General features: G+C 44.4%; 1 protein-coding gene across 1 annotated transcript in view; it reads left to right on the top strand.

Moving 5' to 3' along the window:
* Window positions 1-259: 259 nt before the first annotated feature.
* ncor1 (nuclear receptor corepressor 1) overlaps window positions 260-18,385 on the top strand; it is a 49,218-nt gene continuing 31,092 nt past the window's right edge. The window contains exons 1-14 of the mRNA XM_060056491.1: window positions 260-414; window positions 3,332-3,518; window positions 5,527-5,621; window positions 5,923-6,127; window positions 6,510-6,692; window positions 7,996-8,109; window positions 9,756-9,812; window positions 9,918-9,970; window positions 10,803-10,869; window positions 12,595-12,767; window positions 13,072-13,162; window positions 13,512-13,690; window positions 13,881-13,935; window positions 15,196-15,336. Coding sequence (XP_059912474.1) covers window positions 3,408-3,518; window positions 5,527-5,621; window positions 5,923-6,127; window positions 6,510-6,692; window positions 7,996-8,109; window positions 9,756-9,812; window positions 9,918-9,970; window positions 10,803-10,869; window positions 12,595-12,767; window positions 13,072-13,162; window positions 13,512-13,690; window positions 13,881-13,935; window positions 15,196-15,336 — 1,524 coding nt within the window. The 5' untranslated portion in view covers window positions 260-414; window positions 3,332-3,407. The remainder of the gene's footprint in view (window positions 415-3,331; window positions 3,519-5,526; window positions 5,622-5,922; window positions 6,128-6,509; window positions 6,693-7,995; window positions 8,110-9,755; window positions 9,813-9,917; window positions 9,971-10,802; window positions 10,870-12,594; window positions 12,768-13,071; window positions 13,163-13,511; window positions 13,691-13,880; window positions 13,936-15,195; window positions 15,337-18,385) is intronic.

Below are 18,385 nucleotides of genomic sequence, written 5' to 3'. Positions count from 1 at the left end.
TTTGTAGATCACAAACGTACTGTATAAAATAGATCACAACCATCAGGAACTTGCTTGCGGGGATGACTTTGCTGTCCCTCCACATTGTCCTTGCAGGTATAAATTATTCTAATACTTTTTAAAAAGCAACATAACAAAATAAGTCCTCGAAAACAGTAGTTCCTTAATCATAAACCACACATCAAAGATATAATATAACCATTACGATTTATACAAGGATATTAACGATATAATCATTTCATAACAAAGAAAAATATATGTTGTCCTGTCAGGACTTGGACAGACAAATGCGGCGCAGCCTTCCGTCTGCCCAGTCTTTACAGCTCGTACCTCACCGATTTACATCAGCGCTTTAGTGAGAATTCAGATCTAGGTATACGCTTTTTTTCCATCAGTCTTGTTTCAGAACATGAGGTGAGTGCAAAATGCTTCTTCAGATCAAATACACGTATCTTATTGGTACTGTAAGTACGCTATTTCAGCGCCTAGTCTACGATCAAAATCTGACTTGCAAGATGGCGACGTGGTGGAGAATTCAAAGGTGAAAATCTGCTTAGTTAGCCACCAACACGACCAGCCTAGATTGTAATGCACTATAATGCAGTCGTAACCTCCACATAATTATATGTCAACATTGGTTACAGTACATGTTTCGTTGTTATTCCGGAAAAGGTCATATCTCCGGAATGACCCATCCCCCAATGGAATACATTCAATTGCGTTTGTGTGACTGAGTGATAAGAAGCAACAATAACAACACATTCAGTGATACTGTGTTGGTAGAGGCCGCACATGTAATTGAATGTTTTCCCCTAAACCTGGGATCCATCAAACATGTCACCGCAGCGGAAGCTGGATTTTATTGGTATACACCCCATTAGCGTGTGATCAAATCTGTCAGATGCTACCAGTGATATCCTCATGTTTGATAGCAGGCCACCGCTGCCACTTGTGAAGGGCTCCCTAACGAATATGTTTCATTGAACATCTAGTTCGCCTGGCCAAAACGATTCACACAAACTACTAACGTCATGGCATTCATCTGACATCTATGGCATCCGAAGTCTATTATCGGAGAGGGCGGTGAAGGGCCTGTAAAACATCATGTTGCGTGTCATCTTAGGCAGGACAGTCAGAACCTTTCTGTAATTGATGTCAATTTCTAGGCAAGCAGTTTACAAATAATATTGCAACCGTTCAGCTGGTGGGGGGGTGCTTGTTGAATGTACAAATACACCGTTATACACAATATTCTGTACCTTGGATCTAACATGCATGCCTTCAAGAATACCGTTTCATTGTCTGTAGTAGGAAGGAGCAGTGCCCAGCAGCAGCTCCCGCTCATGGCAAAGAACGGGCAGATCTGGCTATCAAATCGTGTACACGTACACAAGACCTTATAATTAAATGAATGGCCAAATACTCTAATTTGGACTATTAGGCGCTGTACAAATATTTTTTTTAATATATATTTTTTATGTCTAAAAAATTAAATTAAAAAAGTGCTTCCTGTGCTTCCCTGCTATGATTTCCTCTTAGCCGTTTTTTCTAGGTTAGTCCCAGTCCGCTTGTTAGTTGCAAACTCTATCTTCAGTTGTAAGGGTTCACCTAAAGTTGACTTTTACTGTCTCATTCCTTTCCCTCAGACAATGTACCATGACTCTGAAAGGTAGCATCTAGTCCTTTAGGCATTCTGTAATACAGAATGCCGTTTTGGACGTTGTCCCTGTCCTAGGTCGTCCTTAATCTTGAAATGGACAACCCACTACCTTCTGATTGGGCTGTAATATTACCAGTACAAATATAGCTCTTCTTTAACTTCTCTGTAATTCAAATTTTCCTTATTTGTACATTATGATTCATTTAAATCCGCCCCCCCCATAGTTTATCTTTAGTTTAACTAAAGAGTCATATCATATTAACTAACGTGCAGATTACCTTGTTTTAAATAGAGAGCAATGCACACACTCTGGGCAAATGTTGGTTGATGATCATTATTCTACTCCTTTCCTTTGTTTGACATAAACACTGCTTCCAATATCCTAGCGTATCAGTAGGTCCCAATGATAGCAGATGTGATGCAACAGACAAATGCAGGTTTAGAATAAGAGAAGCCACAAGCAATGCTCTTGGTCAAGTGTTGATCAATGCATTGACCCTTTTGGTATGTTCCAATGTTTTACCTCAGTAACTTGGTAAGACTAAGGACATCCATCGCAGTCATATCTTCAAAGAGCAGATCCAAATATAGTTATTCATGCTGTGATTGTGTTGTCACGTATAGGGCTGGGATGTCACATAATCTGATACGCTTCCAATTGTGTTTATTTGGGCCAAGTTCTTTTTGATATGTTTAATGGTATTGGAATGCAAAGGCCATTTCCAATGTCAAAACAATGATTTGTGGTTTGAGAAAAACATGATGAGAGCAGGAAGGGGCAGTGGGGGGGGGAGCTGTCTTAAGTTTTGAATGCATCTCTTACAAAGGAGTACCGGTACATTTGAGTACCTTGATCTTACAAAGCATACGTTTTCTTGTTATCCTTTATTCATAACAATTGTACCAGCAATGCTTTGAGGCCCCGTACAGTGCACATTAATTACAGCTTTGTAATTATGGCTCTTTTTTTTTTTGTCATGTTCAGAAGGAACAACATTGAGGAGACATGGTCTCTTTACATTTATTCGCTTTTGGCCCTTGTCACGAAGACGGCAAAAGTAGGATTCGAACTGAGTATGAACAAGACTTTGTAACTTGATGAATAGGAGAAACAAAATGTCCCCACTCTATTCAAACACATATTTCATTGAACTATCACAGTTCAAGGTGTTTCCATCTAGCATTTAGCAAATACAGGCCCTGTATTCTGGGACTGATGTGGGTCAAAGAGAATATCAACAAGTCACTTACTCAACGAGGTGGACAGTCGTCTGCTAACTTCACTGGCTTGTTTTGTTGATGTGTTCCAAAACCAGACATCATTTTGGCACAACAGGCCAAGCTAACGACATGCCAAGATATGACGGAGGCTCTTCTCATCATTCTTCACATTAATGGGGTGTCATTGTGAATTTAATTAAAAAAAAAGAATATTAGGGACAGTAAGGCTTCTATGACTCATAATAATTCCCTCTCTCCCTCGCTCTCCCCCCACTCCAACCTCTAACTCTCCCTTCCTCCCTCTGGCAGTTGGTTGGGATATTTCTTTCCAAGCGTAAGCTGCATAAAGTATTGATTTTAAAATGGATGTTTTTTGCTACGGCCCGTGTCACTTGGCTGGGGTCTGACGGCGTGCTGTCTCCCCCCCCCCTCCCCTCTCTTTCACCGCAGGTCGTTTGGTACTGCAGCCATGCTCCTGCTGGTCCCCTGATTCGCGAAGCAGCAGCCTGCTTCCCCCGAGCTCAGGATGTCCAGTAGCTCGGGCTACCCCGCTGGCCAGGGGGGCTCCAGCGGCGAGCAGACCCGCTACCCACCCCACTCCGTTCAGTACACCTTCAGCAACGCACGGCACCAGCAGGTAAGCAGTGCGTTTTTTAAACCAACCGCAATGTAGTTGTTGTTGTTGTTGCTGCTTCTGCGCTATAGGTTCATGTAAAGCAGATTTGAGGTAGATTTACATGGAAGGGAGGTACTGTGCTATAGTCTGGTTTTGGATCCTATACGTGGATATACTAGGACAATGATAATGCAGAAATTGGATTTGGCTGGATTTGGTTGACCACAGCCAAGTGGGTGGATTTGTGAGTGGATTTGCCATTGGTTGGCAATGGAAGTCTTTGCAACCAAAGTTAGTGAGTCTTATTCGCCAGAGGAGATGAAGTGTAGTCTCTTTTGATGTTTTGATGTTGTCAATGGGACAAAAAACAGGAATTTTATTAAAGTCTTCAAAGAAATCTGTTGGCTTACTTACTTTTGGTCTTTGAAATGCTACTTTGCTAAAGCCTTGAAGGGATGCAACCATGCCAGTTATTTTAAGACCACATAAACTATGAGCAGCGACTGATTCCCAATGTCTGAAGGTCTTCTGTAAATGTTGGTTACAAAAATGGTGACATCACTTTTTTTTTCTAATTCCTGTTTGTTATTTTCTTGCTGTCCATCTGTCTGTGTTGCTCTGCTGAGATCTGGTAGTATCCTCTCCACAATGGGCCTCCAAAAGTCCCACTTTGGGTTTCCTAAATCAGTATAGGTTTTCCTTGGACTGTATCTTTCATTCGGGCTGGAACCATTTTATTCAGGCTGGAACTTTTAGCATCTGTGTTTACATATTTATGTGTATATGTACAGCATTCATACTTAAGGATAGGTATAGGACTATGAGAGGCATGCAACGCTCCCATTCAATTTGTGTTGGACACAATAGGCAAAGGAATTAATCTGGGTTAACTTTATGCAAATGTTTGGGCATTGTTTCCACTGAAGTTCGGCCCTTGAAATGGACAAACTATATTCATTGTTTACCGGCAGACTTGTGTTGAATGTCATTTCCTGGTTTAAAGCTCCTACATTCTAAACGTGTTAACACTCCCATCGTTGCAAGCTTGCTGGTTTGTGTTTTGTTCTGCACAGTCACTAGGGTTGAACTCACAGTACATGCATGTTATATTGGCACAATTATTATATTACAGATGCGTTATTCCGACAAGTAATATTTAAGATGATTCCACCCCTTCATTGGCATAAGCTTTTTGCTTGCAAATTTCTGGTAACGTCAATGTTATTTAATCTGTATACATAGAAGTGGTGTCTAGTGGCCTCTGAGGCATTGGATATTTCATGGTAATGTTCGAATGAAGTTATGAATTTGTATTTAATTTACAAATGATGACGGACAAAGAATAGATTGTAGCATGAGCCGAAAAAGCCCATTCTTTCTTTCCAAGAAGGCGTGTAATATTATATTGTCTCTTTGAAGGAAACCAATATATCAAGCATTTCTTAGAAATATTCTCTTTTGCTTTCTGTGCTGAGGTGTGTTGTGAGTTCTGTGTAAACCTAGGATAATAATTCAGTTGTTATTGCTACATCTTGCACTACATCGCAGACGGGAGGACATGATTGCTCATCAAGGAATATAATTTCTCCCTTTCATTACAGTTTCCATATATCTTCAGTGGAGGTCGTATCATGTTTGTTGGGTATTTTGGACGACAGAATTCGTAGAAGCAGAGTTGTTACGTAGAAAACGGTCTGCAGAACATTTCTGGGCAGCAGGACTATTTGTTTAAATCTGGAACAAAAAAGGACTTGGGAAATATTCCCTCTTATTGCACCAGGTTTGTTTGCAGGTCAGATTGTGTGGGGGATATTTATGGTCCTTTGTGGATTAGTTCTCTGGGATGGAGGCTTACAAGAGTCTGAAACATTTTTTAATTAAAGCACCAAGGTGTTTTTTTTTCTCTGTCTTGCCTTTGTGTTCATCTTGTTATGTTTCTACAGAGTAGACCAGCTCAATGTTGCTGTTTTCTCCCTGGGTCGTCCCAGTCCAGCTCCTAAAGTGTTCCTGTGTGTCTGTCCCCGTCCAGGAGTTTGCCGTTCCAGACTATCGTTCCCACTCACAGGACCCTCAGGGCCGGAGAAGACCCTCATTGCTGTCAGAGTTTCACCCAGGAGCTGAAAGGTGGGGGACTCACCACGCAACATCTATTTGTCAAAAAATATTTATTTTTAATCTATTTTCTTTTTGTTTTGCTTTGTATCCACTGTGATAACTTGGCATTTTTCAAATGATTTTTATTTTTCATTTTGCTTCAAAATGGAATAGATCTAACCTCCTTATTTTTGACAGCCGAGGTTTTACCAAGGAGCATGGCCTCGCTGAAACAAACAAAAAAAAACCTGATGTTTAATAAGTCTCTTAGGTGACTGGTCTCAGGACCATTCGGTACCTCGCGCAATGACCACTGCTGTTCTCTCCCCAGGCCGCCGGAGAACTGCCATGGCTTCGAGATGCAGTTCCTCTCCTTCACCGCCCAGGCCATGGAGCAGTTGGAGGCCAAACGGCCCCGCATGGAGACCATCTCCGAGTCCCACATCGCCCGCGCCCCTTCCACCACCGGGGGCATCATCATGCCCCTGCCCCACGCGGTCCAGGACAGCCTCAGGGCCAACATGGAGGTGAAGAAGGTGTGATGCAGCGCCTCCAGCCGCTGTTAAACGTTCATGGTCTTTTCGTTCTCAGGCAGAAGTAGATCCGGAGGGAGCGTGGGTTGGCTGGTAACTGCAAGAATGCTAGTTCGAGTGTTGAGGTGTCCCTGAGCAAGGCACCTAACCCTAAACCCAACTATTCCCGACGAATCGCCTTGCATGGTTGATTCTGCCGTCGGTGTGTAAATGTGTGCATGAATGGGTGAATGTCAGGCAATATTGCAAAGCGCTTTGGATTAAAGCGCTACATAAATGCAGTCAATTTACCATTTTTGTTTTTAGTTTAATGTTGTTGTTTTTTTTATAGAAGTCATCTTAATTTGTCTGCTCCGTCGTTGATCTTTTTGTTGCTGCCGTCCAGGAGTCCCAGTACAGCATCAAAATGGAGACCTCGTCCCCAGGCGGGCATGCGTCCCACCTGGGGGAGGACCAGGACACGTCCCCCTCCAAGCTGTCCAAGGAGGAGCTGATCCAGAGCATGGACCGTGTGGACCGGGAGATCGCCAAAGTGGAGCAGCAGATCTTCAAGCTGAAGAAGAAGCAGGTGGGTGTGGTGGGGGGGCGGGGGAATTCACCTGCTCAACAAAACCCTGCTGAACATAACCCTCCTTACCTTCATCGTTTGGTCCCTCAGTTATCAGGACAAATCTTTGATGGAGTGCCGGACTAAATCGTTTGAAGGGTGTGGTTTAGCATGTTGATTTTTGGCACGGGAATTTTCTGTTTCCTCCTGGTCATTTTTGTTGTTGACGAGGAAGCCGATATATCCCGCCTTTGTCTCGCAATGTACTTGATCTTTCAAAGCCAGCGAAGGGGAGTCCTGCCAAGCCCAGCAGGCTGGCTCGGTCTGCAGCACCTGTTCTTAGAACAGACCCATTAACCAGCTCGCTTCTAGGTCTGAACCGTTGACACGGTTACAGGCTGCTAACCTAGGCCCCCTTACAGTATGTTTGTTTTTGATAGTTGCATTTAGCAATCACTTTGATACAAAGCGAAATGCAGCGGAGATGGTGCGAAATGAAGCATGTCATCACTATTGGAGCAACCGCACACTTTTGAAGGGTCGCACAACAACCTGACACAGTGCAGAGTAGCTGCAGAGTATTATTAGTTGATTACGTGGGAGAGAGGATTGGCTGTTGTTTTCCTTGGACAACCAGTAGCCTGTCGAAGCCACTTGTCCTATGCGGTAAATTCTTATCTGGGTGTGATGATTAGTCAAGCTATGTCTGGTCGCAGTTAACTGCTTGCAGAAAGCAAATGTTTGCTCTCCTAGATCCTTGTTTCCTGTGTTGACCTCTGTCCGACTTCACGCTTGTCTTCCATTTCCTTCAGATGCTGGGGTTTTCATTTTTTTTGGCCCTTTTCTCATTGGAGAGGAATGCAAACACAGTTTGATTCGGTAGCACTTTTATGTTCCCAAGGTTTTCAGGGATTTATTTGTTTATATTGGGTATTTCAGGAGCTTCTAATCTCGTCCCTATAACCTGGCGGGTTGACATACCCTTTGACCTGCAAACACTCACTGCCAGTTCAGCTCCCTGTCAAAGCGGGCCCTAATGGGAGAACCTCTGCTTCCACAGAAAAAGAACGAAACTCAAACAAGTGGATAAGCTGTAATCTGATGCCAGACGGCTGCCCCAATATCAGCCGTCTATCATTTATTTCCCACTTAAACTCCCAACTTTCTGCTCGTAAAATCAAATTCAATTATTTTGAAGTGGACTTGCACCGTTTGTTGATTTGACTCGAAGGACCTGCCCCATTACTACCCCACCCTTCCGGTGTGTTGAATCTGCCGTTGCGTATTTGATACCGACTTGTCTTGTCTGCATGTCGTCCCTTAGCAACAACTGGAGGAGGAAGCCGCCAAGCCAGTGGAGCCCGAAAAGCCTGCGACTCCTCCCCCGGTGGAGCACAAGCATCGCAGCATCGTGCAGATCATCTACGACGAGAACAGGGTTGGTCTTCCTCAGCCGTCACTCAACCGCTAACCCACCGCTGTCCCTGCAGGCCTGGGGGCTGCAGCTCTGCCACACTGTTCAAACTGAGCATTATTTGATCAGGTTTTCTTTGGCCTGCGAGAGGCTGAAAGCAGTGGGGGCGTTTATATCTAATCTTTGTCGTTTTCATTTTAAGACTGGGTTTTTCTCATGTCATCTGACTTTTTTTTTTTCTTTTTTTTTTTAAAAGAAGGAATTATTGTTGGGGTTTATAAACATAATGACGAGCATCCTTTCTGAACAACACTTTAAGCAATTCACAGTCTGACTCATAAAAAAAACCCAAACCATGTACTGTATTGCAGTGCAGCAGAAGCGAGTTTTTGTGTGTGTGTGTGTGTGTGTGTGTGTTTCTCTGCTTCCTGTGTGTACATGTGTCTGCGCGTGTGTACGTGTGTGCGCGTGCGCGTATGTGTGCATTGCACGTGTGCCTGCGTGTGCCTGCGTGCACGTGCGTGCGCCTGCACGTGAGCAGGAGGTTATCATAGTTCATGGTTCTCAAGACGGAGCAGAGGGAACGCCTTCCTCTCTAGTCACCCATTAACCCTGGGAGCAGTAGAGCCTTCCCCAGCACAGTCCCTGCCCCCAGGCCGGCTCCTCCTGCCATGCTCTGTGCATACAGGCAGTTAGGAAAAAGGCAGGATATGAGATTCTGGTTGCAGTTTGCAGAGCAGCCGATTGGTGTCTCACTCACTCACTGTGTGAGTGTGTGTGTGTGTGTGTGTGTGCGCACTATTACATAGATATCAGTACTTTTGTGGTCTAAAAAGGGTTTTATTTTTTCAAGGAACTCATGCTTTGCTGATCTATGAGAAAGGGGGGGGGGGGGGGAAACAAGTCAAGGAAAATAACTTTTCCTGTTCACAGCTGGATTTTGACAACCACTCCCTTTTTGGTCTTCAGGGAGATAATGGTTCTCTTTTGACATTCCTGATCACAACACGAGAACTACAAGTGCAGCGCAACGTTAGCGTTTAGCACAAGTCACTCCTGGTTGTTATGACAAAACATGTTAAAAACGTTGCCTTTTAGAGACCTCTCCCTTTGGTTGGTAATCCTTGGTTTATAGTTCCCTATTAAAATATGAGCCATCGGTTTACATAAATAAATCATACTTTGTGGTTTTTGGATTCCAGTAGCGAGTTTGTGTCAAATGACCTATGAGCTCAGAGATGACACATAACAGAGGGTGACTTAATGCAAATTATAAAACGGATATTTAAGTTCCTTGATTCTGATCGGCTCGTAGCTGTTGTAACACAGACCTCTGACTGCATAACAATACATTTTTGGTATTAATGTGCCTGCCATATGCCAGCCTGTGTTGCTAGGCAACCATTTTTCTGTATTGAGGAACTTGGTTGCTTCGTGGAGGTATCATGATTTGCTTTCCATAAAAATATAAAAATAATGTTGCTTTTTTCATTTGTGAAATCTTACAAGGTAGTCCATAGTTACGTTTTTATAAAAGCAATAACCCCTTGAGGCAATGCTTCTTTTGTGTTCTGTTTTTAAATCACTATAAACCGTGGCCTCTCTTATTGCTAAAATAAAACATTAAATTGATTAAATTAGTTATTCATCCTTGTCTTCTCTTTTCACAGAAAAAAGCAGAGGAGGCCCATAAAGTATTTGAGGGTCTTGGCCAGAAGGTTGAGCTGGTAGGTGATTCAGCAGAAAAACCCTCATTGTTTATCTTCCATGGCGCTGATGATTCACACCTCACCAACTTCCTGTGTTTTGTTCTTATCGTTGTCTTTTTTTAGCCCTTATACAATCAGCCGTCGGATACCAAAGTGTACCATGAGAACATCAAGACGTGAGTATCAACTTCTGCTTCATCCCCCTCCCCATCTCACGAGGCCAGTGCTTAACGGTGGTGAAGAGCATGTTCTATGTATGACCCATAGCTAGTCTCTGCTAAAGGAGGACGATCCTCCTCCCTTGTTCTCGGCTGATGGCCAGGACCGCAGCGTAACGTAAGGAAGGGAAAAAGGGGGCGGAGCCGCACTTGTGTCCAAGGCCAGGAAGTCTAGTGTCAGAGTCCTTATCAGCAAGCTGCATGAGAACAGCCCATATGGTCCAGTCTTGTGTCTGGGGGGGGGGGGGGGGTCCCAGAGCCGCTCTGTGTGGGTCCCAGAGCCGCTCTGTGTGGGTCTGATGGCTCGTGCTCCCAGGGTCAGCCCCTCTGCAGTGTGTTATCCTCACGGTCACCATCGTGTGCAAACAAAATGGTTCCCAGTATTTTGTGCCCAGCCTCTGTGTAAACAAACAATGAACCGGCACATCTTTTCTCTTTTTTTTTTTCCTTCTGTAAATCTAAAAAGAGAAAATGTCTCCCCCATGTTGGAAAAAAATATTAAATGAGTAAATTCAAAGAATTTTTCTTATCTGCCCAGGTTCTCAGACTTGTTGACTGCCGTTTTTAAACACACAAAGCACAGGGGTTTCCTTGTGTTGGTACACCTTGATGCTCCAACGCACTCTCTGGAATATCTATGCGTTCATGCATTTTTTCCTAGCCTATTGTATCGGTCTCCTTCTGCAATTCACTACGATAAACAAATAAACAGGACTGCAGGCGCTGTTGCCTCATCTCACAGCAATTGCGATGCCTTCGTTTGAGCTGAACACATTCCATTCTCTTGCAGTAACCAAGTAATGAGGAAGAAGCTGATTCTGTTTTTCAAGCGGAGGAACCATGCTCGTAAACAGAGGGTAAGTGTCTCCGCTGCCGGGGAAAGGGAAGGGTGGCAGGGACGCCCTTCCAGGAATTTATTTCGAAAGCCGTGCACCCGTCCTACTCGGTGACCGCCGGCCCAAAGAGGGCGAGGGTTGCCCCCAAAATCCGAAACGCTGAAACCATGTCTCGTCATTTATTTTGTTTACCGTGTTTTATTACAGTGGTGTAGCGTAGCCACTTCATTCTTGTGTGGTCGTTTCACCGGAGTAGGTTTGAGGACGCAATTTTTACAACAGACTGGAATATTTGTTTGTCAGCAACTGTTAGTGTCAGTTAAAAAATTTTAATTTTTTTTTTTTTTTTTTTTATAAAGTATACGGATGTTGACACACTACTCAAATTAGAATATGCATCTTGACATCTGTGTGTGTGGTCCATATCTTGAGCTCATGTGCAAAGTGGTTATATTTAAATCCAGTTCATGAGACTTACATTTTTATGTGGTGTAGGCTACACGATTAACCTCATGAACTGTTCTTCCATTTCTCCTTCTGTACTCTTTAGTGTGGCAAATCAGGAGCGAAAGCATGACCAATCAAACATTACTCAATTACTTTAATTTGAGTTGTAGACCAAAGTTTGGATTCCAGGTGGTACTTTAATAAGCGTGAGAGACAAACGACTCTTTAATTATTAGAAAATTAAACTTAAAGACCATAAAATATAGTCTAATAAATCCATGTCTTATTTTCTACGTCTTTATTGCAAATTGCTGTGGCATAGTGGAATCTCTCTGTCTGTCTGTCTATCTCTGTCTCTCTTTCTCTTTTATCATTCTCTCTTTCTCTCCCCTTCTCCCCCTTTTTCTCTTTCTACCCTTCTCTTTTTCTCTCCTTTCTCTTTCTTCCCTTCTTTCTCCCCGTCCCTCTATTTTTCTCTTTCCCTCTTTCTACCCATCCCTCACTTTCTCCCCTTCTCTCTTTCTCCCATTCCCTCCCTTTCTCTCCCTCTCCATCTCCCTATCCCACTCCTACTCCCCTTCTCTGGCTGTCAGGGTCAGACAGACCTTTTGGACTCCAAATTGTCCATGGCAATGTGCCAATAGGAAGGTGAATTGTTTGGCCTCTTGCTACAAAGAGAGGGAACAAGTCTGCATTGTTCTCCCATGATGGGACTCTTTCCACTCCACATTTTAACTCATACGTTCCGGACGCTTGGATTATTTATTTATTTATTTTCATGTCAGAATGTCTTTTTTTTTTGCAGCGAGATTTAAGTTTGGTGCTAGATTTCCCTCTGGAGTGTATTTAATGGAATGGGGGCACTCTTTTACAGGTGGACCATTTATGCTTATTTTCATGCAGGCTGTCAGACTGTTGCCCTGCAGCCTGATCTATACACAGAGAGCGAATGAAGTTTAGATTATTTTATACTTTTGTATAATGTTTAGGGTTCGGGTTATTTTATTAAATATATATATTTTCTTTTTGCCGTCATAGTAAAGGCGGAATGCGTGTGTTGCTTAGGCAGCCACCTCAGCTGTAAAGTGCTGTGGGAAACCCTGGGGTAGATAAAAGGCATCTTGCTGTCCTCCGGCCACGCATCGGGGATCAAACCCAAAACCTTCAGAACACCCTAGCTACTACACTACCCCACTATCTGAATACAACGCAATCCCACCCGACCTTTGCATTGTGACTCCGCTAGTCGAATACCCCGCGGCCCAACATGGCTCCTCTCTGTCGTACACCCGTTGACAGGAGCAGAACATCTGCCAGCGCTACGACCAGCTGATGGAGGCCTGGGAGAAGAAGGTGGAGCGGATGGAGAACAACCCGCGGCGGAAAGCCAAGGAGACGCGGACGCGCGAGTACTACGAGAGGCAGTTCCCCGAGATCCGCAAGCAGCGGGAGCAGCAGGAGCGCTTCCAGAGGTAAAGCTCCCCGCGTCTCCCTCCCCGCGTCTCCCCCCCCTGTTTGGGGCGCCACAGACCAGATCTCTCCACGGAGGTCTCTGGCCCGTCATCCATGGTTATCTAGAGGTCACTGTCCTCTATCAGGTCCGTGTCTTTGTTCAGAAACGCAGAAGTTGGACCAAACGAAACGGCGTCGTGGCTTTTGAATGCATGACAAGCATTCAGAAAAACTTGTCTTTTGGAAGTAGCTGTTTAAAGTGACATGATAATTGTACGGGACTGGATGTGTTCTTTGCTAACGCCCTCCATGTTTCTGCCTCAGGGTTGGCCAGAGAGGAACGGGTCTATCTGCCACCATAGCAAGGAGCGAGCACGAGATCTCCGAAATCATCGACGGCCTTTCTGAACAGGAGGTGGGTTGGAAGTACACTTCGTATTTTCCGTTCTCCATTGAATACCCGTTTAGTCAGTTGGCGTACGCTTCTTTCCAAAGCCACACACGTTGAACTTGGCTACGTGTAACTAAGGAGCCGGTAAAGGGTTAAGGCTCCTTGCACCAGGAGGCCTCCAGGCTTGGGTGCAGCCAATGGGATTCAATCCCAGTACCTTTCAGCTTGTGGTTCCACCCCCTATCCACTAATATCATCCCGCCAATCCTTAGTCTATGAATCATCCAACTCCTAGTTGAGAGTCCCACACTGACCCCAAGCTTGTGTCCCCTTCCCCCCCCGTCCCCCCCCGCCCCGTCCCGTCCCAAAACAGAACAACGAGAAGCAGATGAGGCAGCTGTCCGTCATCCCCCCCATGATGTACGACACGGAGCAGCGGCGGGTGAGGTTCATCAACCTCAACGGCCTCATGGACGACCCCATGATCGTGTACAAAGCCCGGGGCTTCATGAACGTCTGGACGGAGCACGAGAAGGAGATCTTCAAGGAGAAGTGAGCGGAGGACCTCAGGTGGCGTCGGCACTTTGGCCAGCGCTGCACCACAGGCGATGCTGTGTGGCTGTGTTGCTCGTACCAACTCAAGCTTTGTTATGAAGCTTGAAGTGTTTGTAAGTGTATTTGTATGTGTGTTGTATGTCGTTACTAACTACCACAACGTATCGTCTTTGTTTTTTTTATAAAGGTTTCTGCAACATCCCAAGAACTTTGGCCTCATTGCTTCTTACCTTGAGAGAAAGGTGAGCAGTTTTTATGGGAAGTTATGTAAATACTCTGCATGCATAACTGCATTGTGATCCTACCATTTGTTACCCATCCAGCAGGATTTTGTTCTTTGATTTCTGCTACAGAAAAGTTATTTATGTCCAAAATCATTGATTATTACACGAACCAATAGCGAGCATTCATTATTATTTTTATCCATAATGTGCAATAAGTTGTCCAACCAAATCATGTCAAAACCTCTTAAGGTTGTGAACCTGTGAGGTCACAGCAGTCATTTGTTGCATTCTCAGACGTGTGTTACACCCTGATGACTCACAGATGGTGTTAAACGGAGAGTGAGTTCAGAGTCAAACACAGAGGTGCAGCTCGAAACGTAATGAACCAAAAGTCATTCATGTGACGGTAGGCCTCTGTGTAAAGACGGCCCCTTTTCCTGGGTGGCTAGGCGAGCTGGGCCGGTGTTTTACTATACTGTAAACATTCGTGTAGCTATGGTTAGTGGGCGGGATGGTATAAAATTCCCATTCTGACTCCTGGCCAAATCTTACTGGGTTAGATCTCCAGCATCCCCAGGCGTCCTCGAACAAGCGTCTTTATTTTATTAATGACACGTGCGTCATGAATCCTTTTGGAATAAAGCATCTACAGAATGACTTGAAACAAATACCAGTAAATCCCAGTCATGTGCGTGGCTAACACACGACGACGCGGCTATGTAAACCTAGGGGGGGTTCTCCCTCCAGGGACCTACTGTTGACATAGCAGCGCAATCCTTCTTCCTCTGTGTTGTGTTTACATTGGTGTGCTGGAGAGCACTCTGCATGTCTCTTGGTCATTGTCAAGGAATGTTCAACTGGGGTTTGAGGCCAACCAAAGCCCTGATGCAGCCCGTGTTACCTATTCTTGCTGTGGGGGGGGGTCAGTTATCTTGCGTCATTTAATTATTGGACGAATCAAAACCACGCAGAAGCCGAAGGGAGCTTAATTTCCCTGGGAACGGAAATTCACGCGAGATTGCGTCTTATCTTAATCGGTAGATGGGCCTTGAGCTCTTCAGCTCTATCGCATTGCGTCACCAGGTCTGCGGGTTGTTGCACTTTCACTCGTCCCTCCATACTTTCACTCAACATCCTGTAGTGTGTGCGTTTGTGTGTGTTTGTTTTAACTCTTGATCGGCCATTTGGTTGGGTTGAAAATCCTCGCAGCGTATGGATTTACATGGAGGACAATTTGATTGTCCTTGAGTGATTTACCTTGAACCTGTCTTGTTTCAGTGTGTGTCAGACTGTGTCCTCTACTACTACCTCACCAAGAAGAATCACAACTACAAGACTCTGGTGAGACGCAACTACGGCAGGCGTAGAGGGAGGAACCAGGTAAAGTTGGCTCTTTTTTTTTTTTCTTGCGTGTTGTCGTTTTTTTTTCTTTGAATTAGATTTTTCCTTTTTCAAGGGTAATATTTAATTTTGTGTACCGCCGGGTTTTCAAGAATCCACTCATTGATTTTCTCCATTCACCATTCATACCTGAAACCAATATCTTGCAAATGGGTTTATAATGCGTGTTGGACCCACTTTGTGATCCACTTTATACGATCTCGGTCTCGAAAACACACATGGTTGGCCCGGTTCCGACCAGACTCAACTGGACCCGGAGGGCAACAACATCATTCAAAGTGAACCATGAGTAGAACCGTGTTGTGTTAACGGTGGCCAGCCGTCCGCTGTTTCATGCTCATCGCGCATTGAATAGATAGAAGCTCACGTTTGAATCGTGATAATTCTTCATTCTTCAGTTCATGGTTTTGAGTGGAAAACTCGGACCAGTTGAAAGCAGCTAAACCAAGCCTTGTTTTGCACCGACCCTTGTTCTTTCCCATGGAGGGTTCAGTGTAAAGCGGACGGGGAGCGAGGAAGGCCCGCCGGTGGTTCCGCCAGAGCACAGCTCTCGAGTCCTCCGTTTTCACTTCATTTATCATGCATGTTCGGCTAACAAGACATCTGTGTCTAATCAATACCTCTTGACCTGCGTAGCACAGGAAAAGGCCCTCCAGTGTCCACAGACGTTTTCTTTTCTGTCTGGTATTTAAAGTACCCCCCACCTCACCGTCACCCTCCTCCTACTCCTCCATCGTCTCTTCATCTCAGTACTGCTAATCAAGGGGAAAGCTCCCTGCCCAGTCGTGGCGCTCAGATTAGCAGGGGCTTTCCACCAGCATGATGTTTGAAGAACCCGGGTCATTATAAAATAACCTGAGCTGCCTGGCAGATTTATAGAGGGCAGTTGGAGAGTACCTGGCCTCTGTATAAATCAGGCTTTATTTACCTGGTTGACCTAGCTTAGAGCTCCCCCATTGTTTTTGTTGGCCTGGAGGGAAGAGGAGAGCAGAGAGAGAGTGAGATGGAGAGAAAAAGTACACGACTATTAGTCAGGTTGGCTTTTCGGCCCACATCAAGTTCGTCATTCGCTGTATAAGAGTGTTTATCTTCTGGGCTTTTGTTTGCACTCTTTCTTGACTATATCCGTTGTGGTCTTCTTGTTTGAAGGTTATTTAGGTAACGTGAACCTTAGTAATGCCGTGCAGAGTGGGTCGGATTTTTCTAAATTTATTGGAATGTCTTATGTTCTATGAGGACATGATGGTGGAGGTTGTTTTAAAGAATATAACATTAATATATATAATATTGATAGATTATTATCTACTAATATAATATAGAATATTATATACTGATAAATTTACTGTCGTAAAGAATTTGTAGCCTTGATATGAACTGATGAAACGGTCATAAAAAAGATCAGTAACCCTAAAGATAAAACCCATGTTCCCGCATTAACCTGTATACACAGTGCTGATGTGCCGCCATTCTGAAAATACCTCCGTCAGTTCACCTCAGAGCCTCTCTTAAAGACCCAGCAGACAACTTCACATTGTATACGGGCCAACAGTTTAGAAACGTTTGCTCAGGATTGCCCGATTTTGCTGCGGTTGTCTTTTTAGATTTTGTTATCCATCGCTCTTTGTATGTGCCTGCAGGTGCTGGACTTCAGCACATCATAATTCTTATACACCCTCTAATGTGGTTTTAAAATACGTTTCAAGAAGTCTTTATCCGTCCCTGTGGTTCCACAAGATGGGATTTCACTGCATGAACTTTATTGTCGTTAATGGCAGGGCAGTATATTTTCCTATGCCTTTCAAAGATGCTCCCCAGCTTTGACAAATTTCTGTTCTTTGTCTATTTCGGGGGCATTGGGCATCTGTGAAAACAGACCAACTAGTATCACGTGGATTCCATTTCTAATGTTATCTGGCTTTCATTTAAATTATTGTTCTTTTTACTCCGCATTCAAATGATATGTTTCCCCATCAAAATGAATCATGACTAAAATGTGTTTGCCTAGGGTTGGGGGCATCCATAAGCAATGAAATGGTTTCAATTGGACTAAATCTGGCTCCACTGGGACCTGGCCAATAGCCGGAAATTGTCCAGCGAGTTGATAAACCTCCGAGCAATGATTGGAGATCAACTTTATGTGATAAGTGAGCCATCTGACACTAACACCCTGCAGCCATGGAAACGAGTACACATATTCTGCACAAGGTCATTTTCAGAAAAACTGCTACTATACTTGACCTAACAAATCTGTTCAAACATGTACTCGAATGTCCCTAAATTTGTCCACTTTCTTTTTCAAACCTTACTGTTTTTGCCTGTCCCAAGCGGAAGCCATTTTCCCGATTATTTTGTGAACCTAGGAAAGGGGTAGTAAAATAATAAAACTTGCATATTTCAAACAAAGTCAGGGCAGTTACTCAGAACGGCTGGTCAGACTATACAGCCCTTCCATTCCCCTTCCCTGTTAATGTCAGGTTCCTGTAACGGACATTGAATTTGGATATGGAGCATGCAGTCAGGCAAATGGGTCAGGTCACATGAGGCGTACAGCAGCAGTCTGGCGCTGGGGCGTCATCCTGTTAGACCGTGTCTGTGTGAAACGAGAGCGGGTCCTTTCGGAGAGTCAGGCTGCAGTTCCGCTTTTCTAAGCTGTGTTATTAAAGATTATAGGGGGCAGTGAGTTGATCGTTTAGACAGTGCGACCATCTAAATTATAGCCTGGACAGGCAAATGGCTCCACCGCTTTTTAGAAAACGTTGACCAAGCTATGTATTGATATCGGAAAGGAAATGTATTTGTTCACTCTGAGGACAATGCCCCATTCTATACTATCATGGGGGGGGGGGGGGGGGGGGGGCAACAGGAGTAGCAGTGTTCAAACCTGTACTTATTAACTTATTACTCACTGCTACTGTGCCGCACACTATTCCGAATCGATCGAAGTGACTAATGTTAACTAGTTGGGGCGAGCAGGAGCGTTTATAGCGTGGGTAGATCTAACGCCACAAGAGCAGCCAGAGAAAGTGAGTCGGATATAAAAAAAGGAAAAAAATCCACAGCCAGAGAG

This window comes from Gadus macrocephalus, chromosome 7 (genome assembly GCF_031168955.1).
Source record: "Gadus macrocephalus chromosome 7, ASM3116895v1".
In the NCBI taxonomy this organism is placed as follows: Eukaryota; Metazoa; Chordata; class Actinopteri; order Gadiformes; family Gadidae; genus Gadus; species Gadus macrocephalus.
Note: the sequence above shows the minus strand (reverse complement) of the source record. Positions and strands in the feature narration are given on the sequence as shown.